The following is a 24412-nucleotide window of genomic DNA, read 5'->3' as shown; positions in this document are numbered from 1 at the left end:
ACATTAAAAGGCTGACATTCAGTTGACCAGGAAATTCCACATTCAATTTCTAAGAAACATTAAAACGATGTTCAGATTTTTAATAATATCCATTTGTCTACCGCAATACTTCCATCTGTTTGTATGAGAATTTATTTTAATTATCACATCCTAAACACACTGAATTCAATGTAATTAAGTTTACGCATTAGGCATAACATTTAATTAAACAGAGTTTGGACACCAAGCAGGTAGTAAGACATGGTTGATTACTATTCACGAAATCCCTCAAAATATTCACCACTACAAAGATGCTTTCTATTCAAATAGTTTTCTTTTGAATGAAAGAACTTTGTGATTTAAAACCATAGAAAGTCGTTGTTTTTCTTAATTGTAATAAATAACACTGAATTAGTTAAGAAATATTATTACTTTTGATTACATCATAAAATGGATAGACAATTCATTACTTAATATCAAGAATTCATGAAGGTAGAATTAAAAAACAAACAGTACCAGTTTTATGCTTAGGATTCATCCCACAAATAGTTGAAAAACATGTGGAAGGTATTTGGAAAATAGACACATCTTTATTTTCAATAACAATCAGTATTAAGAGACCATATTTTCGATGTAAATATAACGAAAAAAAACAAACATCATAGACCATTTATGTATGTCATTAGAATAATCATTTTTACAAAAATAAATCTTTGAATTTATTATTTAGATTAGTGCGTCAATGATGATCAGTAAAGAGGGAATACTTATGAATATGAATATGTTATGCGTCATTGGAAATCGAAAAAATGTGGAGGATTTTTATATCAGTAAGAACCTGTATATCAACATGAAATGATGTTTTTACATAATCCTAACGGTTTCATTATAAATTTGACTATTCCTCTAGATCTAAAGCTTTAACAATAGTCATGATTAATTAATTGGTAACGTTGTGATAAAATATGTTCCATAAAAGATTTAAAAAATCTTATATTTTGTCTATTTCTACAATGTACACTAAATCGAAACTAAACTAATACGTTCACCATAAAACTTTAACAGTATGAAAAAATATATATTCAACTTACAATAATTTTCATTTCCGGATATGGTGATAAGGAATTTTTAATAACACTTCTAGTTGAAATTGTTTGACAGGGTTGAATATCTATATCTGAATTTGATAGATGACTGCTAACTGACATTACAGCTAAATAAATTTAAGAAATTGTCAAATATATATAACCAATTAAACACAAATTTACAGTAGATCAAAGTGTGAAGATGGAGAATGTGATAAATTGTTTTATGTTTTTCAGTTTCGACTACACAATACTGGATTCGGAAAATGTATAGACATGAACTACTTTGAAACTTTCAGTTCGACTCAAAATTAAACTAATACAAAGTTCTTTTCCTCAAGTTAATCATGCAGTTATGCTTATTCAACACAATAATACCAATGGGAGTATGACTAAATTCATTCAACAATTATCCCTAACATACTTTGTCTTCTGTAATCAAAGTGGAATAACAAGATTAAAGCGGTAAATACTATCAAGCCAGTACAGCTATAAGAAAATAATACATGATTTGTGCATTCGATTACTCAATCAAACAAGTGCAATTTTGTTCAGTCAGTCCGGTGAACTAATGCTAATTGTTTTATGCATGGACTGTGTTGTTTTTCGTCTCATAAATTGTATCACAAGAACCCTATGGTCATGATTACTCAATCGTTTACAGAAAGGGTGTTAATTGCAAAATCTAGCTTAATATTAAATGTAATTAGACTTGCTTTAATTAATCATTTACTAGCAGTATATATGTATAGACATTTCCTCTTGTCAATAAAACAAGAAGTAAGAGTTGAAAACCTACAGAGCTTGATTAATTTCTATCAATATAAATTTATTTCAAAGAAAAATTGTGTTATGGAACAAAAATAAAGCCGACTAGTCAACAATAATACTTAGAATATTATAAACATTTGGACTATCAGTTTGAAGTTAATACAATAAAACACTGAAAAAAAAATAGTGACAAAGCATATAAAATTTGAACAACTAATACTTTCAATTAACTTATCATAAAGCAATAGTAATTATTTCGAATATTCAGTTGGTTTTAAAGTTCATTAAAAAGACAACAATAATTTCTAATACAGAGTTGAAATATTTGTTACTAGTGGATTCAGTTCTAATACGGAACACTAATTTGTTTATTAATTACAATAGTTGCAAAAATAAGTAATCAATTTATTGAGCTTCAGACAATTTTATAAATGTTTCTTTTTTACTCGGGAATCGGGATAATAATTAAACTATTCAATTTATTTAATACTCAAATACAAATCAGCTGGTTTACCATTACTTTAATGACCTTAAATCCTTAATAACCCATTCATATTGACAAATAATACGTGAAATAAATAAAAGAACTATTCAAGCGTAAAATTCTAAAATCTTACGAGATTCCTGATGAGGTAAATTATTCTTGTCACTACACGTTGATTCTTCTTCCCATTTAAATACACTAGGTACTTCATATATTCTATGAGTTCGACAACGTTTTTTTTCGTAGAGAAGAGATTTTAATTTATCTAGACGAATAATAAGTTCTGCAGGAGATATATTACATCCAGGTTGTATAGATATATTGTCTTTTTCAGTCTGTTGAGAATATAAAATGTTTTTAACACTTTAATTAAAGACGTTCTACTATATAAACAATTAAATATTAATGTCTGTGCAAAATTATTCGTAAAGTCTTAAAATTTAACTGCTTTTTCAAAAGTTTCTCAAAATTGCAATTATTCTATATATCAATTAGTATACCAAGTTGACCAGACGGAGAAAACAGTTCACAGACTATTTATTCATAAACAGTGTGCATTTACATAAAACTAAAAACACTTAGTAATCCAAGTCGTGCTGGACGTTGGAGTTTTTTATTCATTCATCGAGTCTTTGTGAAGGGGACGTGACTCAGCTTCGTAGTTACTACCATATCTGATTTCAATGCTTCAGCTGACATACTGTTTGGTTCTGCTGCTTTGATATTTTTGGTTTTTTGAATGGCTTTGCTGATTTCCAATATTTGCACGATGTAATCCATTAGGAGGTTTGTTTGTGTGGCTTCGGTATCTAATGGACTCAGAGGTACTGGTCTATTCAAGAACTCTTTTAAAAATGATTTACCGATCAGTTCTGCTGCTTCTGAACCCAAATGATTGGTTGCCATTTTGCCCTTGACTGGTATATCTGGTTTGCCGTATTTTGTTCTTGAGAGCTTCTTTATTGCATAATATAGTTCTCTCATATTTTCTTCTCTTACAGTTCGTTCTTCTGTAGTTGCCAGGCCTTCTAGATATTTCCACTTATCACCTCCAATTCTGTCGTTTACTCGCTTCTTTACTTCTGTGAGTTCCTCATTTGACTTGGGTTCCTCTGTTCTTGTTCGGCTGTTGTCGACTGCCGTCCTCTTGTTTTTCCTTTCTTGAATGATGCCTAGGTTATTAATAGAGTTTAACTTTATATTCTGGTGCTTCATTGGAACCAGACCCTCCTGACATGTTGGTGTTATCATTTCTTTAATCCTTTTCTAGTTATCCGCTATGGTGGTTCCCGTTTTTTCGAGCATATCTAGTAAGGCTTGTAACTTGTTGCTGAGAGCTACCTTGAATTCAGTGAGTTTGTCAGTGTCTCGAAGGATGACCATACTAAACGTTTATATTGCTGCTTGTCTGACTACCCGGTGTTTCCCAGTTTCAGTTTCAGCCAGGGCACCACCAGGTGTTGACCTGAATCTGTATCAGCTTCTTTGTTTGTTCCTATGACTTTCATGAACCTCATGAACTTTTTATTGATATAAATGTGATTTATCTTGTTTTCTGTAGTGTTCCCATGTAGTTTTGTGTTTGTATTTGTGAGGGCAAGTACAACTACGCTACCATAGTGTTATTGAAGATAAACAGATCTATAAGCCTCTGGTCATCCTTGATTCTTTTCTTAAATTCATTTAGTCTCATGACTTCTTAATACCCTATGTTGTCCATGTCAACCTTGGCATTCAAGAATATAAAATCTTTTTCAGGACAGTGCTTCTTCACATTTCTACAGCTACTTGAATGTTTCTCCCAGTCTCCCACATTGTCCGAAGATTCCATCCATTGATAGTAATTATTGATCTGGTTTTCAGAATGCTCGTGGGTTTCGCGATTTCGATAGAAGTTCCTCTTCCATCATGAGGTGTCATAACTCGTCTATATGAACACTCTTCAACTACCAGTTCAGAGTTTAAATGGTCCAAATAAATTTTTCTGATTACTGTTTTTAATTACCTTATTTTTCACAGTATGTGCTACTATTCCGATACCCAAACCTTTTCACTTATTAGGGACTGGAACTGGTAGTAACCCTCGAAGTGCTTTAGGCAGAGTGCGTCTATTAGTATAAATACTCAAAATTTAGCACTGAATGTGTAATCAGTTCAGTTGAACAAAATAAAATACAAGAAAAACGTTCTGTTAAAAGAAGCTTTGCCGTGATGATAAATATATAATATCTAATTTGTTATATGTAAATATATGAATTGAGCTGGAAAACATTATAAGTGTTTTTGGTATACCTTGTTTCAGCATTAATACTAATAATAGAATATCAACATCAACCACACATTGTTTGACTCATCAATTTAACCATTTTTGCGAAAATGATCAAAATAATGATCACAACCAAAATTTTCTAGGTCTTCACGGATTTCGTAAAAGGATCTGCTTAATAGCTTAAAAGAGTTGTGATGTCAGCAAACATAATGTCATAAAGAAAAAACTGTGTTGTATTCTACTGTTTAAATAATTTCTGAAGATCTAATCGTATTATTACAAATACATAAAATTACATTTCATTTAACTTATTGATTTTAACAAGAACATATGTATTTACTACTGAAAAAGAATAATAAAATTTGTACCGTCTTAAAGATCAGACCACATAAGATTTCATAGTTTGTTAGAATTATTTGATAGAAAACATAAATCAACACAGTATTAATTGCACATATTAATTATGCAATTAATTGTTGATGTAGAACTTATGAAAAATTAATTCATTATAATTCTGTAAATCTTCTATTCATTATGTCACTTGTGCTTGTGGTGAATGAAGTATGTAAACTTACTTCTTTTGCACATGATTTATTGATTTAAATTAAACAGATTCACAAGCTAAATTTTATTGTTTTCGTATGAATAAAAAGTGTTGTCTAACAACGTTTAGAATTGTCTAGAATTTATGAAACGTTTGCCACAATTTGCACAAATATTTTATTCAAAAGAATAACAATTTTATCAGTAAAGCAATCATGCATTTATCATTATACTACATAAAGTGGAAGTTTGTTGTGAAAGTATTGATGTATTCATAAAGTTAAACAAGATGAAATCAGTAACTTTTGTTGATTTTTTCCAAATGGTATGAGACTTCTGAATTCAAGTAATCTAAATAATGTGGTCATTTGAATCTTATTAATTTGCTGAATATTATTGACCAACTCGTCCACGATTAACAGGAACACCTTTCACTAGTTGGATAGTTTTTACTGAAACTTAAGAAGGAGTTACTTGTCCAACACTATATTTTTATCTAAAACCATATCTTGAATTAAAACACTATACTTAAAGTTATTTGGAAAGATATTTTGTTGAAAAACAATGCTTTTGAACGGATTTCTTAATCCATTCTAAGACACACAAACTAATTTCTCACTATAATAAGTTGAAATAAAAATAAGAGTTTAAGGTAATCAAAAAGAGTTGTTCATAGTGTTTACCGCGTGTGTTTATTTACAGGATATCAGTAAGCCACTAAATCAGGGATTTTAAACGAGTTGGTATGATGTTCAAACTTGGGATAGTATAAGCGTAAAAACCACACCACTGCTATGCTAGCTTAAAGTATGTACTAAATAGCTCAATGATAAATACATTCGTACAATTCATACTGTTTACATAGACTGTATTCACTATTACTTGAACCAATGGTAAACTTGAAGATGATAAATCAAGGTCATTATGACATTTATTTTTAGAACTTACATCGTTAATACACTTGTGAACTAAATTTTCAGCTTCTTGCATAAGATTTGATTGAAGTATAAAAGCGTATTGACTAGCTGATAATAAAATATTATTTGCACTTTTTACCAATGAAGGTAGGATATGTTGTAGTCCAAACTGTAAAGTAGACAGATTTCGTATATTGTCTTCTCTTTGTAATTGCATATTAACAACAGCTTGCTTGACAAAAGAAATAATTTTTAATTAATTCATTTAAGAAAAAAGCATCGATATCTTTATAGCATAGAAGTGAAATTTCTACTTTTTTTGTATTCATACCTCATTGTATTAATGACAGAAATTAATCACTGAAAGATGTAACTGGCTTTAGAAGTTGATTTACTGATGATCACTATTATTATCATATCCTAATATAGGCTACATATGACAATAATAAATGTATGATTTGTAAATGTTCAAATGAAAATTAAATTCCATAATATACAAACCTGAATAATAAGCAAATGTTGAATATTGTATTGTATTTCTTAACAAAGCATGGTAAACAATTTTCAAGATAAGGTGTAAGTTTATGTAGTTACTTAATTAAGTAAGATATTCGTGGAAAAAAAAAATTACTCTCAAGAGATTCATTCATAACTTGAACGTTATTTTTAAGCGTAACTCTCTTGGTTATGTAAAATACATCAACTCAGTTTTGATAACATATTATTTTAGGATTTATATTCATAAACAGTTATCGAAAAGATATGTACATAGGAAACTCATCGTCTTACATCGTTGACGATCTATGTTGACGATAAGCTTTTCTGTATACTTTCGTCTAACACTACTGAACATTTATCAAGTGAGAATTGACTTTTTTTAGTAAATTTTTATTGTTAGTTAACACGTTAATTTATTTGAAGTACAGTAAATTAACCAGAAATTGCATTTTCGACAAAGAAAGAATAGAAATGAAGCTCCTATGACAACATTTATTAACAGAAGTTTAAATGTTTGCAAAATACGTATTTCAGCAAGTAAAACAATTATAATTCTGTAGATTCCTCTGACTCTCTTTGATTACGGTGAGCTTGTTTTGACTAATGAATAATGCTTTCGTAAAAGTAGATTACATTAAAATTGATTATATAAGTTGGGTCAAATTTCAAACTACTCGTTATTTTGTTGCTAACAGAGATAAATATCATTTAATGAATTTAAACAGAATATGGTTACAATCATGCGACTGTAAACCAAACCTAATAACGAGTGAATGTAATTATATCGAAAAAATAAATAGCCCAACATAGTACATAATCAGTTCACTCAATATATGGTCTCATAGTTAGTTATAAATGTAATCAATAAGATATGATCTGCTAGTTGATAAGCAAAGTGGTATATTTCCACTACTTCTATGTGTACTACGGTACAGATCTCATGTAACAATGAATAATAATGGCGGATTAATTCATACTGAAAGAAAACTCTGGTGGAATTTAAGTAAATGAGTCTTTTAACGTTGATGGGTTTAAAACCAAACTTTATTTTACTTTATTTATATTGCTTTAAAAAATGTTTTTCTAAGGGTAAAATCGATGTATTGTTATGGGATTAGGCATAGAAAATGCAAGAAAACTAAGTATTAATTTTTTGGGTTTTCCAGTTTACTTTATTACTTCTCCGTATAAACTATCAAATTACCACTTTTAATTCATGCCATACAGTTATACTTGTATTTTACCAAAACAAACTCAACTCAATTTCAGTTTTCGATTCTCAAGATGAATATGTAAGAAAAAAATAACCTATCAATTGTGTGATAGCACACTATAAGCTAAAACTTTCACTGGAACAACATATAGAGAATTACTGGAATTCCTTGAATAATATACCAGGAATGATGTCATTCAGTATAATTTTTCTGATTAGTAACGCATAACTTGAATTGTTAACTTTGTTTTTTAGTGTATCTTTTGTACCATAAAAATAACATGCATAAGTAAAGAAAAATCCATGAAATACCTATCCTACTTGACTATTTTGTGTTTTTTACTGTGTTCTTTCATCGTTCGTCATGATGTGATGTTATTTTTTTACTGATGTCCTCTAAAATGGAATTGTTTATTGTCTTGATTACAAAAAATTACCAGATATGTAAGTATGATGTTACATTTTATTTTACAAATCGTAAACTACTAGGAAGAAAGAAAATTGCAAGTTGTAGATTTGTGACAAAACATTTCATAAATTATTCTCATAAAATGTGAAGCAATACACATATGTAAAGTTAATCACTGAAAAGATAATATTTCTTGACTAAACTTACAACATTTTTATGGTTTTTCATTGAAGCTTCCATTAAAACAATGTTCAATTCTGTATTATCGTATTTATCCAAAAGACGCTTTGAAAGATTTATTAATTTTTTCAATTCATTTAAACGATTAACTACACTAGATGACATTTTCCTCAACTGCAACACAAGTTCATGAAAAAAACAGGTGTATAATATATTAAATGTTCATCATCTGGTCCATAAAGAAATCATTTATTAATTTACTTACGCCTGTTAACCATCGTGGAGGAACCTAGGTCGCCCACCAGCATTCCATAGCCAACCCTGTCCTCACTCATCCTTTGCAGCTGTCTCCAGTCGCCGTTCATTCTTTCAATATCTGCTTCTGATTCTTGAAACAATGTGTTTCTCGGTCTTCCTCTTTTCAGTTTCCAAGTTTTCCAGATTCCAATTCAGCGCTCACCTCACGATATAGTTTGATGATTTCCTCAGTGTATGTCTTATACACACCCAACGCGTTTGCCCAAGTTCCTCTTCAGATGGAAGTTGGTGCGTTCTCTCACACAGTAGATTGTTGCTGATGGTATCCGACCAACGGACGTTGAGTATCTTGAGTAGACAACTGTTTATAAATACCTGTACTACTTCGATGTTGGTTGTGGGAGTTCTCTAAGTCTCATCTCCGTACATCGGGACTGTCTTGACGTTCGTATTGAAGATTCTGGATTTTGTGTTGGCATGCATACAGTTGTTTGAAGTTCCATGTATTCGTCAGTCGCAGGAATATCGCCCTTGATTTGACGATCCTTCTTGTTCATCGATGATGCTGTCCAGACATGTGGGAGTTGCCACGTGTTCCAGAGTTTCTCGATTGAGTGTGAGTATGATGGTGTTCTCTGTGTTGTATGTGAGGATGTTACTTTTCCATTATGTATGTTGATGCTTACTTCTCTAGAAACTACTGCTTCAGCAGGTGTCTTGACCTGCATTTGTTGATGTGTATGAGGTAGACGAGCTAGGTCACCTACGAAGTCCAAATCATCTAGTTGCATCCAAACTGTCCATTGTATTCCGTGCTTCTCCTCAGATGTGGAGTGGAGGTCTTCATGATCCAGTCAACCACCACCAGGAGAGGAAGAAGAAGAAGAAGAAAGGGAGGGTGTGAGCAGTCTTGTCTGACACCGATCTTCATTTGGAATGTATCCGTTAGCTGTCCTCCATGCATAACTGTGCAGTGTAGTCTGTCATTTGAAGTCCGTATGATGTTGACGATTTTCTCAGGCACACCAACAGTCTCTGTGTATTTTTCATACAGTTCGCCTATTCACACTGTCAAACACTTTCTTTTAGTCAATCAAGTTGATGCACAGTGATGATTTTTATTCAATTGATTATTCAGTGATGATCCGTGGTGTATAATGTAATCAGATGTGAGTAAAATACAATTTGAAACCAAATATATTTGAGAAATCATCGGTTGACACATCTGACAATCTCCAAACATAATAATTTGCTGTCATTCAAGTACAAAAGATAATTCAATCAAATCTCCTAGAACTAATCATGTTTTTATTTACAGTCACGTAACATATAAATATTTGTTGTTCAAGCTGCCGGTTGTCGTGAAACTTCAGGGCCTTAGCTATGACTTTTTTTTGATCGTGAGTGCGTATCCTTTAGAAGGTTTTCTGCCGTATTGAAATAGCTGTCCAATGTTTTTATATTTTCAGTAATTGTTTTACTGTCTGCAGTGTAATATACATTGAGTATCTTTCTGGTGAAATGTAGATCGTCAGTCATATCTAGATGACTTCACACAAAGATGTAAAACACTAATAGTACGATAAAAACAAAAATAACGTTTTATTAATCAAAACTGATCAATTAAAGCCTTATTCAGAATAATTAAGTAAGATGAACAACCCAAAAAAGTTAAGTAATATTATGAATACTGTAGTAAAATGTCTTTTTATTTTGAAGTATAATTCAGTGATTTGGAATGAGCGAGGTTTTTAAATGTTCCACAAATCAGAATTAAATGAAATAAAAACTTAATTGAAAATAGTTTCAAACACAACAAATTAAACTAAACTGAACATCTGATACGATTAATGCTATGTTAATCAAAACTAAAACCCAGATACATATAGCTAGTAAGCTTTTGTATGGTATGTAACATAAGTGCCTAATTTCACTGTTACCTACTATTTAACATACAATCAATTTGAAAGTAAATTTTAATGGAAAATATAATTTACTGAAGAAACTAAGTAGAATTATGAAGATAGTGATGTACATAACTTACATATATATCATTCATATAATGAATTAATGTATCAAATGCAATTTCACAATTTATTATTAAATCGATAGGTAATTCATTTGATGAACAATTATTTGTTGGTATATCAGAATGAAGTTTAATTGTGTTTCGTTGTAAAAATACTTTTTTCATAAAAGAGATAAAGTCTTTCTGTGCCAATATAAATCTCTATAAAATAAAAATAATCATTAAAATAATTTAATACATTAAAGTGAGAAATTTCGAGAAAAAAATTCAAAGCTGAATTATAGGATTTCTAATTTTAAAGTTATTTGTTAATAAAAACAAATTTAATTGAAGAATCTTTTATCTAATGGATATGAAAACGAAGCCGTTTATCGTTTAATGTTAGTTGATGAGGAATGCATCATGATTTTGGCAATAAGGATAAAACACATCCTTCTCTAACGTATTCAGGTATATAATGCTCAATGTTTTTGAGTACTTTAAGTGTAATTTAGTCATCTGTAAAAATTAACATAAGTATGCTGATGATTATATTTTAGTTCATAAATAGTACCTTGATTAACGGATTATACGTTACCAGTAAAGTTATTTAGCGATTTCAATTATTATCAATTATTAACAAGATCTTGTTAGGTAATTCACAATAAATGGAGCACTGGGTAAATTGCTTATTAGAAAATGAACATAGTTAGCCTTTATACTAAAAGTGTTGGGTTAAAATAAACTCCGGTAGGTCATTTAATTAAACTATTTATTGTAAACTGATACATGCAATTTAGTACGTAGACTTTAAATCTGCGTATTTAAGCAGTGAGAAACTTTATCGTTTACCTGAACTTATTTAAAAGAGCAATCAAAGTTGCTAAAATATAGGGCAAATAAAATGCCAAAAGTGGAAAATCGGAAAGAAATTCATGTAATGGTGTCGAGATTCTAACTTATTCCCAAGGTAGGTTTATTGCGTCCCCATCCCGTAGAAAACTAACTCGCTGAAAAAAACGCTAACCAGAAAAAATTATTCTAGCCATTTAAATTCTGCCCTGGGAGTCAGAAGGTCTTCATTTAGAAGAACTATGACGCCTCATGATGAAAGCCGAATTCCTTCCGAAGTCACGAAGCCGATGCCCCTTCTGACAACCAGAGCAACCATTTATTTAGGTAAATGGAATACTCTTACAATTTGGGAGACCGGGAGAGTCATCCAAATTGCTGCAGAAATTATGAGATACAACCTAGAGGTGCCTGGGATCAGTGAAACACATTGGACGCAAGTTTGACAACAACGACTAACTACAGGAGAGCTCCTGTTATACTCCGGCCATGAAGAAGAAAATGCCCCACATACACAAGGAGTTGCATTGATGCTGTCTAAACAAGCGCAAAATGCGCTTATAGGATGGGAATCTCATGGACCAAGGATCATCAAAGCCTCCTTCAAAACAAAGAAAAAGAGCATTTCAATGAACGTTATCCAATGCTATGCGCCTAACAACGACTACAATGGAGAAGCTAAAGATCAATTCTACAATAGGCTGCAGTCGATCATCGAGAAGTGCCCAACAAAGGACCTGACCATTCTGATAGGAGATTTCAACACCAAGGTTGGAACGGACAACACTGAATATGAAGACATCATGGGACGACACGGACTGGGAGAAAGGAACGAAAATGGTGAGAGATTTGCAAACCTGTGTGCCTTCAATAAACTGGTCATAGGCGGCACCATATTCTCGCATAAACGCATACACAAAACCACATGGACTTCAGCGGATCACTCTACACAAAACCAAATCGACCATATTTGCATCAACAAAACGTTCAGGAGGACGATGGAGGACGTCAAAACCAAGAGAGGAGCTGATATAGCATCAGATCATCACTTGCTGGTCGCTAAGATGAAATTGAAACTCAAGAAGCACCGGACAATGGGGTGAACAATATCACAAAAGTTCAATACGACCTTTCTTCAGGATACTAACAAACCCAACAAATTCAAGATAATCCTCAGCAACAAGTTCCAGGCCTTTCATGATCTACTCAATGGAGAAGGAACTACTATGGAGAGCAACTGGAAGGGGAACAAAGAGGCCATCACTACAACATGTCATGAGGTCCTGGGTCACAAGAAGAACCATCACAAGCAATGGATCACTGTTGATACACTGGATAAGATTCAAGAAAGGAGGAACAAGAACGCAGCAATCAATACCAGTCGAACAAGAGCAGAAAAAGCCAAGGCACAAGCTGAATACACAGAAGTAAACAAACAAGTGGAGAGGAGCATCAGAACTGACAAACGTAAATATGTGGAAGATTTAGCAACGACGGCGGAAAAGGCTGCAAGAGAAGGAAACATGAGACAATTGCAAGACACGACAAAGAAACTCTCTGGAAATCGCTGCAAACCAGAACGACCAGTGAAAAGCAAGGAAGGCGAGGTAATCACCAACATTGAAGAGCAACAAAACAGGTGGGTAGGACACTTTAAAGAACTCTTGAATCGACCAGCTCCACTGAACTCACCCAACATCGAAGCAGCACCCACGGACCTCCCAATCAATGTCGGCACACCAACAATTGAAGAAATCAGCATGGCCATCAGACAAATCAAGAGTGGCAAAGCAGCAGGACCGGACAACACTCCAGCAGAGGCACTGAAAGCAGACGTAGCGGCAACTGCAAGGATACTCCACATTTTCTTCAATAAGATTTGGGATGAGGAACAAGTACCAAAAGACTGGAAAGAAGGATTTCTGATCAAAATACCAAAGAAAGGCGATCTCAGCAGGTGTGATAACTACAGGGGCATCACTCTTCTCTCAATACCGGGAAAAGTCTTCAACAGGGTATTGTTAAACAGGATAAAGGACTGCGTAGACGCCCAACTTCGTGACCAACAGGCAGGATTCCGTAAGGATAGATCGTCTACAGACCAAATAGCAACTCTACGGATCATTGTGGAACAGTCAATTGAATGGAATTCATCACTCTACATCAACTTTATTGACTACGAAAAGGCATTTGATAGCGTGGACAGAACACTATGGAGACTTCTTCGACACTACGGCGTGCCTCAGAAGATAGTCAATATCATACAGAGTTCATATGATGGATTACATTGCAAAATCGTGCGTGGAGGACAGTTGACAAAGTCGTTCGAAGTGAAGACCGGTGTCAGGCAAGGTTGCTTACTCTCACCCTTTCTCTTTCTCCTGCTGATCGACTGGAACATGAAGACGTCAACGTCTGAAGGGAAGCACGGGATACAATGGACATCTAGGATGCAGTTGGACGATCTAGACTTCGCAGATGATCTGGCCCTTCTATCCCAAACGCAACAACAAATGCAGGCGAAGACGAACAGTGTAGCAGCAGTAGGTCTCAATATACACAAAGGGAAAAGCAAGATTCTCCGATACAACACAGAATGCACCAATCCAATCACAATTGATGGAGACGATTTGGAAGATGTAAAAACCTTTACATATTTGGGCAGCATCATTGATGAACAGGGTGCATCTGATGCAGATGTGAAGGCACGGATCGGCAAAGCAAGAGCAGCATATTTACAACTGAAGAACATCTGGAACTCAAAGCAACTGTCAACCAACACAAAGGTCAGCATTTTCAATACAAATGTCAAGACAGTTCTACTGTATGGGGCAGAAACTTGGAGAACTACGAAAGCCATCATGCAGAAAATACAGGTGTTTATTAACAGTTGTCTGCGCAAAATACTTCGGATCCGTTGGCCAGACACTATTAGCAACAACCTACTGTGGGAGATAACAAACCAGATTCCAGCAGAGAAAGAAATCAGAAAGAAGCGCTGGAAGTGGATAGAACACACATTGAAGAAAGCACCGAACTGCGTCACAAGACAAGCTCTCACTTGGAACCCTCAAGGCCGAAGAAGGAAAGGAAGACCAAAGAACACATTACGCCGAGAAATGGAAATAGACATGAAAAAAATGAACAAGAATTGGATGGAACTAGAATAGAAGGCCCAGGACAGAGTGGGTTGGAGAATGCTGGTCGGCGGCCTATGCTCCATTGGCAGTAACAGGCGTAAGTAAGTAAATAATGAAAGTGCTTCATGCCGAATGAAAGACAGAATTCCTTCTTGGTCTAAAATCGTATCTAAAGATTGATTATGTTCATTGTAGTGCATTTTATATTCTAGTCATCACGCGAAATTTTGATTTTCCTCAACGAACATTTAAACTACGCAAGAAGATCGGGTGATTATCCAACTTAGAACTTAACGAGTTCAACCAGTAGCGGTATTAAAGTTCCTAATTTGCGATAGTGCCTAGCGGTCTTTCGTAGCTATATGTGTTAATAGCAAGCTAAGCAAAATGTTAGTATACAAAATACTGCAAGACATGTGAAATTTAGTTATTACTATAGTATTGTTGAAACACCTTTTACCATCAGTAAAACAGAATTTAATGTAGAATTTTGTTTATTATTAAACACACGAATTGATACTTAACTAACGATAACTCAATATCACATTGGTATATCTAGTGCTTTTTACCATGTTTGTTCATAATTTTGACACTGTTACAACTTGAGGACATTTGTTTATTTGTAACTATGTACAGATCATGGTGTTTTAATCATATGTTTAATTGTTTCTTTTAATTCAGGAAAAGGGTAATTACTGAAAACATAAAATACGTAGGCTTCAAATGGAGGATAAAATAGAAAACTTGAGACTTTGTTGTTTTAAGGACTGTGTTTATTTACCCAAACGGAAGTATATTTTGTATCACTAACTGCCACCAACTAGAAAACTAATAAACAGCTACTTTTCCAATTTCAAGAAGCCACAGCACTGTATCTATAATTAAAACAGGCCCATGGCAAGTATAAAAAATTTTAGACACAAATTCAGCATTCTGTGAATGCTTTCTTTAATCCCAGACGTTTTGTATAATGGAAAACTGACTTGCTCCTTACGTGATTGAATTTAAGGTCTTACCCGAGTTTTCTTACATCGAGACTCAACAGCACTCTGTAATAATGCACATGATTTCTCGATATGATTTATGGCTTCTCGTTCTGTTAGAAACCTTTGTTGAATCTGTCAACAAATGAAAACGATAGAAAAAAAGTAACAGTGCAGTTGTTGATTTAAACAATCGTTGCCTAGGCAAGAACTTAACTCTGGTTCACGTTAAACATTACGTATTTTCGGTTTAGAGTCAAAAATATTTCATGCTAGTGTTTAAATACCTGGACAATAACCCATTTAAAATGAATTTTTAGCTATTTGCCAAATTTATGGTTTAATTTAGCGTCGATTAAATATTAAATAATCTCTTGGGAATAACAATTTTTATATTTGTTTGTTCACATAACGCTGATGGCACTCTATCGATCACGTTGTACTTCGGCCGATAGCATATGTAAGTCATCATCCCACACATTACGTCATGGTGTTAAGTAGTTGAAGGCAGTCTGAAAGAAAACCGAAACATAAGTTTCTTCTTAGTTTGTATTCACCCCCAGCATTTCTCTGTAATCGTTGACAAAGTGATGTTACCCTGTGGATTTGAACTTGTATCATTCAGGATCAAGTGTATTCCACAATATTTAAAGAGCTTAAGTAGATTTTCCGGACAATGCATTCGCTGAAAACTCGGAACTCTAATTTTCTGTCTAGAGTAGTGGAAATGATTTATTCTCAAATATTATTAAGCTATAGCTACTTTCAGAAATAAAATCGAGGACAATTTACTTATTAAGAATAACCATTTATAATCCGATCAGGTAATACAGAGACAGGACCTAATCAACCATTAACAGTCATTGAACCATTTCCCTTCAAAGTAAAAACAAACTGTTTGATACGAACAGCAATATTTCTTGACAGAACTGGTCAGTACTGTATGTAAAACACTTCAAGTTCAAGCAACAATGAAGACATTTGACAAGAATGTACAGTTCTATTTTTCACAGAAACTAGTTATCTTAGATTGAATTTCCAAAAGAACAGAAGTTTTATACAGCTGCAGATTGTGTAAAATTAACAAAATAAGGCTGTTAAAATTCTTAGTATCACTGATTCTTCTTGTATTGGTTAGAAAAACCCATTAATTGCAATAGGTTTAGAAACAAAGAATTAGTATATATATATATATATATATATATATATATATATATATATATATATACTTAACATAACAAACTGACTAGAGTTAGTTTTAATCCATAAAGCGTTTAGACTATTTTGTGGTTACAGATATCCTAAGAAGAATAGAATGCAATTTAGGGACCTCCAACGGACTGTCTTCAAATATCCAATATATTCCATTGAGGTATCGAATGACTTAACCAACCGGTTATGTTGCAGATTCGATTAATAGAATTCATTTGGTATTTTGGTCTTGATGTTAAAAACTGTTTGGCTATAAGGAAAACTACCACTTAAAGGCAATCTTACTTTACGAGTAGCTTCTGAGCCTGAGCTACGTGCAGCCTTTGCTATTATTCTTTTAGTGCTCTTGTCAACTAATTGAAATAGGGAATATTTTCGCGTTTCTTCAGAAACACTGGCACCTATAAGAGATAATGAAAATAAAAACAATAATGCTAATAAAATTATTGTGTAAAATTAAATTTGCATTATTATGTATAATAATGGTTAGTTTATGATAAGTTTACTCACTTACAAATTAATCTGACACTTTATCTAAATAAATACAAGATTTCTGGCATATACATCCAATAACACAGCTATTATAAGCCAACTGTTTACCAATAATTGATTCGTAAACACATGGGGGTAAACACTTTGTTGTTTATTTATCAAAGTGTAAAAGTTAGTTTTAGATGAATTATGACTTCTCAAGATGGATTACGTGTTGCAGAATTAAAACAGACTAGCACTTTAGGTTCGAAATTTTGTAAACGAGTAAAGCGTACTTAAAACCCGCCAACGTAATTGGTCTCGTGACAACCATCTACGTGTACATTTTTGAACAACTATAATCTATGTGCTAGTTCCTAATGCATAATTTCATACAATATGACATTACAAGTTCTAAAGCTTTTCAGTCTCATCCTAAAATTTTATTAAACATTTAAATGTCATACCATGCATAAACACAGTTATTTAGGACTTAGAGATAGTCAACGACATAAAGATTGTCAAAATATCCACAATGTTCAATGATAATGCGTTTTGCATAATTACTTAGGGGAATTCTTATTACATTCATTGTACACCTTCTTTATAATATGTGGTATAAGATGGAACACTTGATATCATGCTATAACTTACTCACTAAATAACAACAGTTAGAATTTTTACAATACAATATGACTTTATTTCCGAAGCTAAAACTACGTTCAGCTGAATAATCAGTGGAGTTAAAAATTGAATAGTATATACGGGCATCAAAATTATAATAGTTTAGTAAATGACAATTAGTGTTTGACCGCTTTGTTCCTCATGGATAAAATCTGATTTCTGTGTAATTTTTGACGAAAGTGTCTCTTCGTCCAAATAATCCATGGGTCTGTAAGGATAAATAAAATTATTATATTCGGAATTATGGCTTGATAACGGTATATGAGGTAAGTGCTAATACTAGATAAACACCAGCTTCCTTAAGGTTTCAGATGGATTGAAGGTGCAAGATCTGAGTTTGTTAAGACTATTTGAAAGTAGCTTTCCGCTGAAATACTGAGTAGAAATTCAACCCTTCACTTCTTGAACTTCAGTCGATTTGAGTTATATCCCATTGGTAATCTGGTGTCATTAGTGGTCCTAATCTGCTTTTTGATATAGTTGCTTTGTTTCAGAACAATTATCTGCTCGTGATATTTTCATTATATATTTGTATTTAACTACAAATATTTAAAATCAAGCTGTTTGACAGTGCATCTTGTAAAAATTTATTTAGATATACTATAATACTATATTTAAAAAAATAGAAATGTAACTATGAGATACATGTAGAAGTTAGTCAACTTGAATGAATACTTACAAATCTCTTTCCATCGTTTGACTTCATTCACTTCATAGGCTAATTGATCAAAGTTATTGAACATCTGCGTAGTTGCTAAACAATCTGGATGATTTATCGGTGTTACCTAAATATCGAACATAAAATAATTGTATATATAGTTCTTTGACTGATGTCGTATTTATGATGACTACTTACCGTATAAACATTTTCATACAGCCACATAATTACATAAAATCCATAGATTCATTACTAATTAGCTTCAAAATACTCGAACAAAGGTCCTGATATAGAACTGTGACATATAGAGTAGTTAGTTCTGTAGTAAAACTGTCATTTATAGTAGATGCTAGATAAAAACTAATCTGTTCTACAAATAGTGAATATTTAACATGATAAATATTGTGCCTGCTTACAATATATTTTAAATCTTAAATGTCGAATTCAAATTCCCACAACAGGAGTTCAAGATATTGACGCTATATTATTGAGTAAAGGCTAAATCCTAATACGTCTCGTTTATGTTTACATATTAATCTATAATAGAATATTTCGTGAGAAAAAAACAGAGTAAAGGCTAAGAATAAAATTAAACAATGAATAAAAGATACTTATAAAAAGCAAATGTCCTTGCATGGCCAAGCGAGGGGGGAGTCAGCTCTCTCTTTCAAAATGCTCTCGCATGGTCACGCGTATACAGCCACTGCCTTCTTGTGACGGGAGTGTTGTTTACGAAATTGAGAGGGCGAGAATCTAATGTCCAGCACTTTAACTGGATCGTTGAATATGAAGGATCCACCTAGAGGAGTTGGAAAGTCTTGATTTCAAACCTGTGGTGCACATGGGCTTCACAATCCTGAGGGACTAAAAGGTATACAAACCCACTGTTGATTGCCGGTTACTACGAGATTGTGTCTACTAACGCTACTCCACTGAATGGTGGATTAGACCTCTAGGTGAAAGGCTCGGAGAGTTTATCTCTAAGAAAACGACCTGCTTCGGTTCGGGCGTCCGGGAGGTATCCGAGCCCCTACACAAATCTAATGATTTGTGTAACGCATATATCTTTTGGGTCTCCTTGTACCAAATTTTATGTCTTTAAATAATAAATAAATAAATTTTTTTTAAAAAGTCTCTTTAAAATACAAAAATAATTAGTCGCTAGAAATAAAAGTAATAAATTAGCTGACCCTTAATATACACTGTTTTTTTCTAGTCTGATTAATAAGAGTATCAAGTGGTTTTTTAAGCTTCAATCAAACGACATGAACGAGAATCAATCAATGGATGTAATAGATTTATTATCTAAATATTTGTTTTTGTATACGTACTCACATCTTTCAATAATTCAAACAGTTGTTTTAACTTAACTAATCTTTGAACTGGTTTAATTAATTCATCATTTAAAGTCAATATATTTGGACGTTCGCTTTGAAGATTTTTGAAACCAAGCACGGAAAATGTTTGAATTTCTGTATTCTGAAAAGAAAAATATATTCATTTCAATACAAAGACAAAATAGTTGAAGTAATTTTATATCATTTCATAGGTATGTCACAGTCTTCTGCCAAGAAGAAACAGAAATATAAGTGTAACTTAGAATGTTGTTGAACTTCGTTTAGTGGATTATATTCAATTGTTATAGTATTGTTTAGTTGTTCATGAAACTTTCCAAAATTTCCATATCAGTCTCTGTGCTACCGATCCACTTACACTATGGTAACTAGTTATTTTTTATGATGACTGATAAACAATGGATATTACTAAGTGTGCTACATTTTAGTGGGTTATTATCATCTATCGATTTGTAAGGACATTAAATATTATGTGGCAAAATGCAAGTTTATAAAACGCGGTTGATTAATAACCTATATGTATGGCATTAGATAGTCCACAATTTATATGTCAATCTTTTACCAAAAATACGACCAATAGTATAAACCAATTTTCTCATCTAAACTTAAACACAAAATTGAATTATTACACAAAACATGTTGAAGAATTGTGTTTTTATTTATGAGACTCAGAAAGAGAACAGATGTTATTACTCAATATATCAATCAATGAATAACAGTAATTAACTAACCTTTGTTGAAGCATCTACTGAAAAATTTAAGATATACGTCTTCAATGCTTCATTTATAGATGATCTGAACGAATTTATACATGTAGCTATTAAAATAAGGCAGAAGTTGTATCCACAGCCGCATACAAAAAAAATCAAGTATATTAGTTAACTATTTGCAGCAATATATATATATATATATCACATTATCTTAAGAATATGTATAAAAACATCATCTTATAATAAGTTTAGCTAGTAGATAAATACTACATATATAATCGCAATCAATACTGGTTATCCTAAAATCGTTAACTCAAGTAATTGGAACATCATATTTCTGAATCTACAAAACATTCTAACCATCTTCACGTTAATTTTCTTTCTTCCAAAAAACAATTTTTAACATTAATTTATTCACTAAAATCCTAGTCTTTATGCTTATAGTGTAAATAAGTATTATATACTACGAGACTATTACATGACTTTTTACTGGTATTATGATCATCTGTATACAAATAAATACCGAGCCAGATACGTTTAGCAAGATTTCTGGAGTTGAATGAAAGCTGTAAACCTGAGCATTATTCTCCTTAAACAGTTTAAACCATTTCCGCTGAAATAGTTTTCGACTTTAGTGATAAAAAAAGTGACAAGAGCAACATGGTTTCATCATAACATAGGCTCACAGAAATGAAGTCATATGTAATTAACGTAATAATTGTAAGGACAATCCTAACGTGGCAATGTCTAAAGTATATACATTTTATTGAAAAAGTTGTATTACACATTCAGCTGCTTTAAAGATATAACATTTTCAAATGGGGTAATTTTAAATAAGATATATAAGAATACATGTGCTAACTAACATCTTACCGATACATGCATTACCAAGTTGGTCATCACTATATGTAGATATTTCTTTTTGTAACTCCGTTGAAATATCATCAGAAACACGTACCAATTGATCCAAATTTCCCAACAATGAATATCGATTGGATTCAGTAACCTGATTTTGTATACACATACAATGGAGAGATAAATTACTATTTAGCTCGGTGAAAATTTGTTGAATTGACGCTAAAGTAATGATGGAGGGAATCGATTTCTTTATTTAGTAAACGAGAACTTATTCCCAATAGACGTTTATGTTTATATACATGCTTGCGGAATTTTTAACATGGAAACCAGTAAGTGTTTATTAGATCAACAACTTGTAAAGAATTAGGCTTAATCCATCTGTGATCGGAGAGCTTCGATATGACAGATAACTGCATGGAGTTTCCACTATTGAATGTGTTCTCATCTAAACTGTAGTACTCATGACGGTTCAAATATTTTTGCGAAGGCTATCAATTTGATAATTCCTAATTTCTATTCACCTCAACGTCAAAATACAAATAAGCGGTATGTTTCGCGTGATTACCACCCCTAGTCCAGTAAGGAAACTTAAATCTGATAATGTTACTGTGATTCAGGTTACTGTAAAGTAAGAGACTGAAAAATAATATGCACACAAACATGTTGGTCTAACTACTGTGGTAAAAACATTTAATAAATCTATATTTTGTATGGAATTATTAATTCCATATATGGGTACGATACAGGTTGGCACATAAACTATCATTTCGTCATATGCTCATCAACTTAAGCAGTTATGTGACCAGATCATTTAAAAGTCAGTAAGCTTGATTTATTTCTCGACGATGTGGATTCTCTTTTCTATGGGAAATTGGGGTTTTCAACTTTTCGAGATTACTGTTAATTAACACATCTTTATTTCTTAGATTGTCTAAAATGAACCTGAATAATTTTTGTATACTTACATGATTTTCTGAAGTTTTTGATATTCAGACGACATTGTAGATAATCTATACTTAGTAGTTTGGTGTTGTTTTACTAAATTATCGTTTGTACTGCAGAAATATGCAAAACTACATAACATTCCTTTCAACATCAAAATAATTATGTCAATGTTAGTGATAACCGTTTTGTTTTCAAAATAATGTGAAGAGAGATTACGACATCATTTGTAAAGATATTTTGTATAATTTTTTTAACTATTTCTAAATCTGATGTCCAGAACACTGAAATAAAATCAAGCGATTTAAAATGTGAATTAATGAATATTCATTATGCATTTTCATCTCTAATGACGTTTGAAATTGTAATTTTTTGAAAAAGTAATAAAAAGATTGTGAATAAAACAGAGGTAAAATAAGTTGTTTATTACCGTTAAACCAACAGAATCAAATGCAGTCAAGACATTTTTCATATCTGATACAAAGTCTACTTGTGTTTTCACTAATTCTTTTACTACATGTTTTCTTTGATTAAATGATGCTGATGATGATGTTGAAGCTGGCACGGATCTTGATATCGATACTGATGGACTTGAAGAAGCAGATGAACGAGGTTTCCTGGATTTATCAGAAACATCGTCTCCATTATTTGAAGTCTCCTCAGACAAAATGAATCCATAACTCAAATTGCAGCTTCTCATTGGTCTGTAATAAACAGTATTGTCGGAAAGTTTGCTCACAACTCTTCGACTGTCTATTGTAATGACTGGTAGATTCAAGCAAAATGAATGCGTTTTCTTTGACAGGTCTATAAAACAGTTGAATAGAACTATCTTTTAACTGGAAACTAAAATGTCACAGTAATTAAAAATAAATTTTCAAACCTATAACTTAGAACAAATATGCTAAACGCATAGGCAATCTGTGTAAAATTTTGATGTAAGCAAAATTTAATTCATATTCTAGTTATGTAACATTTCAAAAGTAGCATATATATGTGTATATATATAATTGTTTAATTAAGTTTTAAGAGAAAACATGGTTATTTCTGGTCAAATACTCCTATTTTATAAAACAATAATATTATTTACTAATAAATTGGTTAAATATTTGAGTATTATGTAACGTTAACATTAGTAGACACCAAACTTTGAGATCAACAGACCAGATTCCGTAAGAATCAAAAGTGCATCGAAAAAGACTTGACACTGTGGATCATTGCTTAGCAATCAAGTGAATAGAAATCATCACAATACATCACCTTACTTGACTACAAGAAAGATGTTACGTGACTGTAAATAAAAACATGATTAGTTCTAGGAGATTTGATTGAATTATCTTTTGTACTTGAATGACAGCAAATTATTATGTTTGGAGATTGTCAGATGTGTCAACCGATGATTTCTAAAGTATATTTGGAACTCAAAACAACTGTATGCATGCCAACACAAAATTCAGAATCTTCAATACGAACGTCGAGACAGTCCCTATGTATGGAGATGAGACTTAGAGAACTCCCACAACCAACATCGAAGTAGTACAGGTATTTATAAACAGTTGTCTACTCTAGATACTCAACGTCCGTTGGTCGGATACCATCAGTAACAATCTACTGTGTGAGAGAACGCACCAACTTCCATCTGAAGAGGAACTTGGGCAAACGCGTTGGGTGTGTATAAGACATACACTGAGGAAATCATCAAACTATATCGTGAGGTGAGCGCTGAATTGGAATCTGGAAAACTTGGAAACTGAAAAGAGGAAGACCGAGAAACACATTGTTTCAAGAATCAGAAGCAGATATTAAAAGAATGAACGGCGACTGGAGACAGCTGCAAAGGATGAGTGAGGACAGGGTTGGCTGTGGAATGCTGGTGGGCGACCTAGGTTCCTCCACGATGGTTAACAGACGTAAGTAATTAAGTACCGTTAAG

General features: G+C 32.5%; 1 protein-coding gene across 2 annotated transcripts in view; it reads right to left on the bottom strand.

The window, feature by feature from the left end:
- ARHGEF9_1 (guanine nucleotide exchange factor 9) overlaps positions 1-24412 on the bottom strand; it is a 66630-nt gene that overhangs the window by 21010 nt on the left and 21208 nt on the right. For both annotated transcript variants that reach the window (XM_012944912.3, XM_051208855.1), the window contains 12 exons: positions 22910-23286; positions 21553-21685; positions 20701-20786; positions 19950-20093; positions 18636-18741; positions 17087-17202; positions 15623-15724; positions 10651-10836; positions 8376-8522; positions 6080-6280; positions 2453-2654; positions 1071-1192 (listed from right to left, as the gene is read on the bottom strand). In XM_012944912.3, coding sequence (XP_012800366.3) covers positions 1071-1192; positions 2453-2654; positions 6080-6280; positions 8376-8522; positions 10651-10836; positions 15623-15724; positions 17087-17202; positions 18636-18741; positions 19950-20093; positions 20701-20786; positions 21553-21685; positions 22910-23286 — 1922 coding nt within the window. The remainder of the gene's footprint in view (positions 1-1070; positions 1193-2452; positions 2655-6079; positions 6281-8375; positions 8523-10650; positions 10837-15622; positions 15725-17086; positions 17203-18635; positions 18742-19949; positions 20094-20700; positions 20787-21552; positions 21686-22909; positions 23287-24412) is intronic.

The sequence above is a fragment of the Schistosoma haematobium genome, chromosome 1 (genome assembly GCF_000699445.3).
Source record: "Schistosoma haematobium chromosome 1, whole genome shotgun sequence".
NCBI lineage: Eukaryota > Metazoa > Platyhelminthes > Trematoda > Strigeidida > Schistosomatidae > Schistosoma > Schistosoma haematobium.
The sequence above is the reverse complement of the archived record's forward strand: the minus strand, read 5'-3'. Positions and strand labels throughout refer to the sequence as shown.